Below are 2,389 nucleotides of genomic sequence, written 5' to 3'. Positions count from 1 at the left end.
TAGCGCATATATGACTTATTCACACATGAAACATTGTTACGACCAAATACAATTTGCTACAAGAAATAATAATAAAAATAATAGTTGGTAATTCGATATTTAGCATGTCTCCTCGTTACAAAATATGTATGCCATTTGTGATTTTGTAAAAAAGAAATAAAAGTTCAATGCTAAATCAAGACATGTATTATTATACTAGAGAATGGTTTGTAAATGGAAATTCCCCTAAGTTATTTTGGCATATGAACTAATGGTGTCTTAACTTATGCAACAAAGACTTTTCAAAAGACAAAAGACATATTTGAGGAAAGATCAAAACATGGAAACTCAATCCTTCCATTTCGGTGCAAAGGGAAATTAATGTTGAATATTTTATTCTAGGAATGTGAGTGATTTACTCAACCGAATAGGGTTGAAGATTGGTGATGAGTGATTTGGAGATCATACTTTAGAGAGAAGAATATTGAGTGAAGATCTCATCCATCTATCTATATCGATTCTCCTTAGTTTGAATGAGTTTTTGACAGAAAAAATCGCCGGAGAGGTCGAAGGTGTTCGGAATTAATGGAGTTCTAACTGGAGGGAATGATCAAGCTCTGGACTTCTTTGTTGTGTGGTCGTTGTTAGTACGAGGTTGTAGCAACGAGAACCTTAGGAGGTATTTTCCTGGGTTAGCCATTACTAGCATTAGAGTTAAATGAGTTGTGGTTGTTTGTGTCCTTAATCATCACTGGTTAGTGAAATTCCTCATGGATTGGTATCCCCCGGATGTAGTTTTGTTGATAATCGAATTGGGTCAACAAACACCTTGTCTTATTGTTGTTTTATGTTATGCATTGTTTTTCGTTGTTGAAACGTAGTTATAACTGTGAACCGCCCATGCTTCGGGAGTTGGCCCTTTAAAGTGTTCCGATGTGTTTTGTTCGATAAATCCCTTCCCCAACATCTGGTATCAGAGCAGTGTTCTATAATTCGTTGAGTAGATCTGGTCACAATTGCAGACATGAGTAAGGAAGGACGTTCAACATCAAGACCTCCATTGTTCGATGGGACAAATTACCAAAGTTGGAAGAACAAAATGGAAGCCTTTCTGATGCTTCAAGGTGAAGACGTTTCTGATGTTGTTGAGTGTGCATGGTCTCATCCTATGAAAACCATCCAAGATGAATATGGTGTTACTACTCTTGTGAAGAAATCGAAGAGAGAATGGACGTTGAATGAAAAAGCTGCTGGAATAGCAAACTCGAAGGCCCTATTTTCGATTTTTAATGTTGTGGATGAAACTCAGGCGAAGCTTATATCAAACTGCAAAATTGCCAAGAAAGCTTGGGACATTCTGGAAAATGCATTCGAAGGTTCAACACAAGTCCGAGAATCTAAACTAGATCATGTGGAGACATTGTTCGAAGGAATGAAGATGAATGAAGACGAAATAATCGTTGTTTACTATAATCGCTTTATGGATGTTGTCAATCAGGCAGAAGCTCTTGGAATGCACTTTGAAGAAAAGAGACTGGTGAGGAAGATGCTTAAAAGTCTCACAAAAAATTTCAGGCCAAAGGTGATTATGCTCGATGAACCACCAAAGCTGAAAAATATGACGTTGGATGAACTATACAGCACTTTGGTGAGCTATAAAATGAATTATCTCAAAGATGAAACTCCAAAAAGCATGGCCTTAAGTGTGGAAGACATAGAGCTGATCGAATCTGATGAGGAAATGGCTATGTTGAGTCGAGAACTTTCAAGAATGATAAGTGAGAAACGAGCAGCCAAACTGAAGTATGGAAAGTTCCAGAACATAAGTGGTTATCAGGGTGTGAGTACATCCAGCTTACAACGGAAATACTCTGAACATAAACCATCAAATTACAACAAGCCAAAAGATAAGTTTGATGGTGGATTCAAGAAGAAGTTCACTGTGTCCCCTAAACCTGAATCTGTCAAAGAGCCAACATGCTATGGATGTGGAGGAATCGGTCACATCAAGTCTGAATGTCCGACAGTGAAGAAAATGGAGAAAAGAGCATATCAAGCAACATGGAGTGACAATGATGAAGATGAAACTGTCTGTGTCGAGGAACAAGCTGAAGATGATGAAGTTGTGGCTTTCATGGCCGATGAATCTGAATCTATTAAAGATGATGGTGCTTCTACTGATAAAGCTTCAGAGGAATCCATAGAACTTGATGATGATGAATTGATTGAAGCCTATGAGGAGATGGTGGAAGAACAAAAGAAATCTTTAGTGAAAAATAAAGAACTTTTGGACACCATTTACCGGCTGGAAGCTCAAAAGGAAAAGTTGGATGATGAAATTGAAATTTTAAAGAAGGATGTTCATGAGAAATCAACAGAAGCTGATAGATTAAAGGTTGAAAATGTGTAG

The 2,389-nt window shown here is 37.5% G+C and overlaps 1 protein-coding gene across 1 annotated transcript; it reads left to right on the top strand.

Annotated features, from left to right (window-relative positions):
* Positions 1 to 1,003: 1,003 nt before the first annotated feature.
* On the top strand, positions 1,004 to 2,389 carry LOC127259839 (uncharacterized). Its single transcript, XM_051287454.1, has one exon. It carries the CDS (start codon positions 1,004 to 1,006, stop codon positions 2,387 to 2,389), a length of 1,386 nt encoding a protein of 461 aa, XP_051143411.1.

Source organism: Andrographis paniculata, unplaced genomic scaffold (assembly GCF_009805555.1).
Source record: "Andrographis paniculata isolate CXL003 unplaced genomic scaffold, ASM980555v1 Contig60END, whole genome shotgun sequence".
NCBI classification, from domain to species: domain Eukaryota; kingdom Viridiplantae; phylum Streptophyta; class Magnoliopsida; order Lamiales; family Acanthaceae; genus Andrographis; species Andrographis paniculata.
Note: the sequence above shows the minus strand (reverse complement) of the source record. Positions and strands in the feature narration are given on the sequence as shown.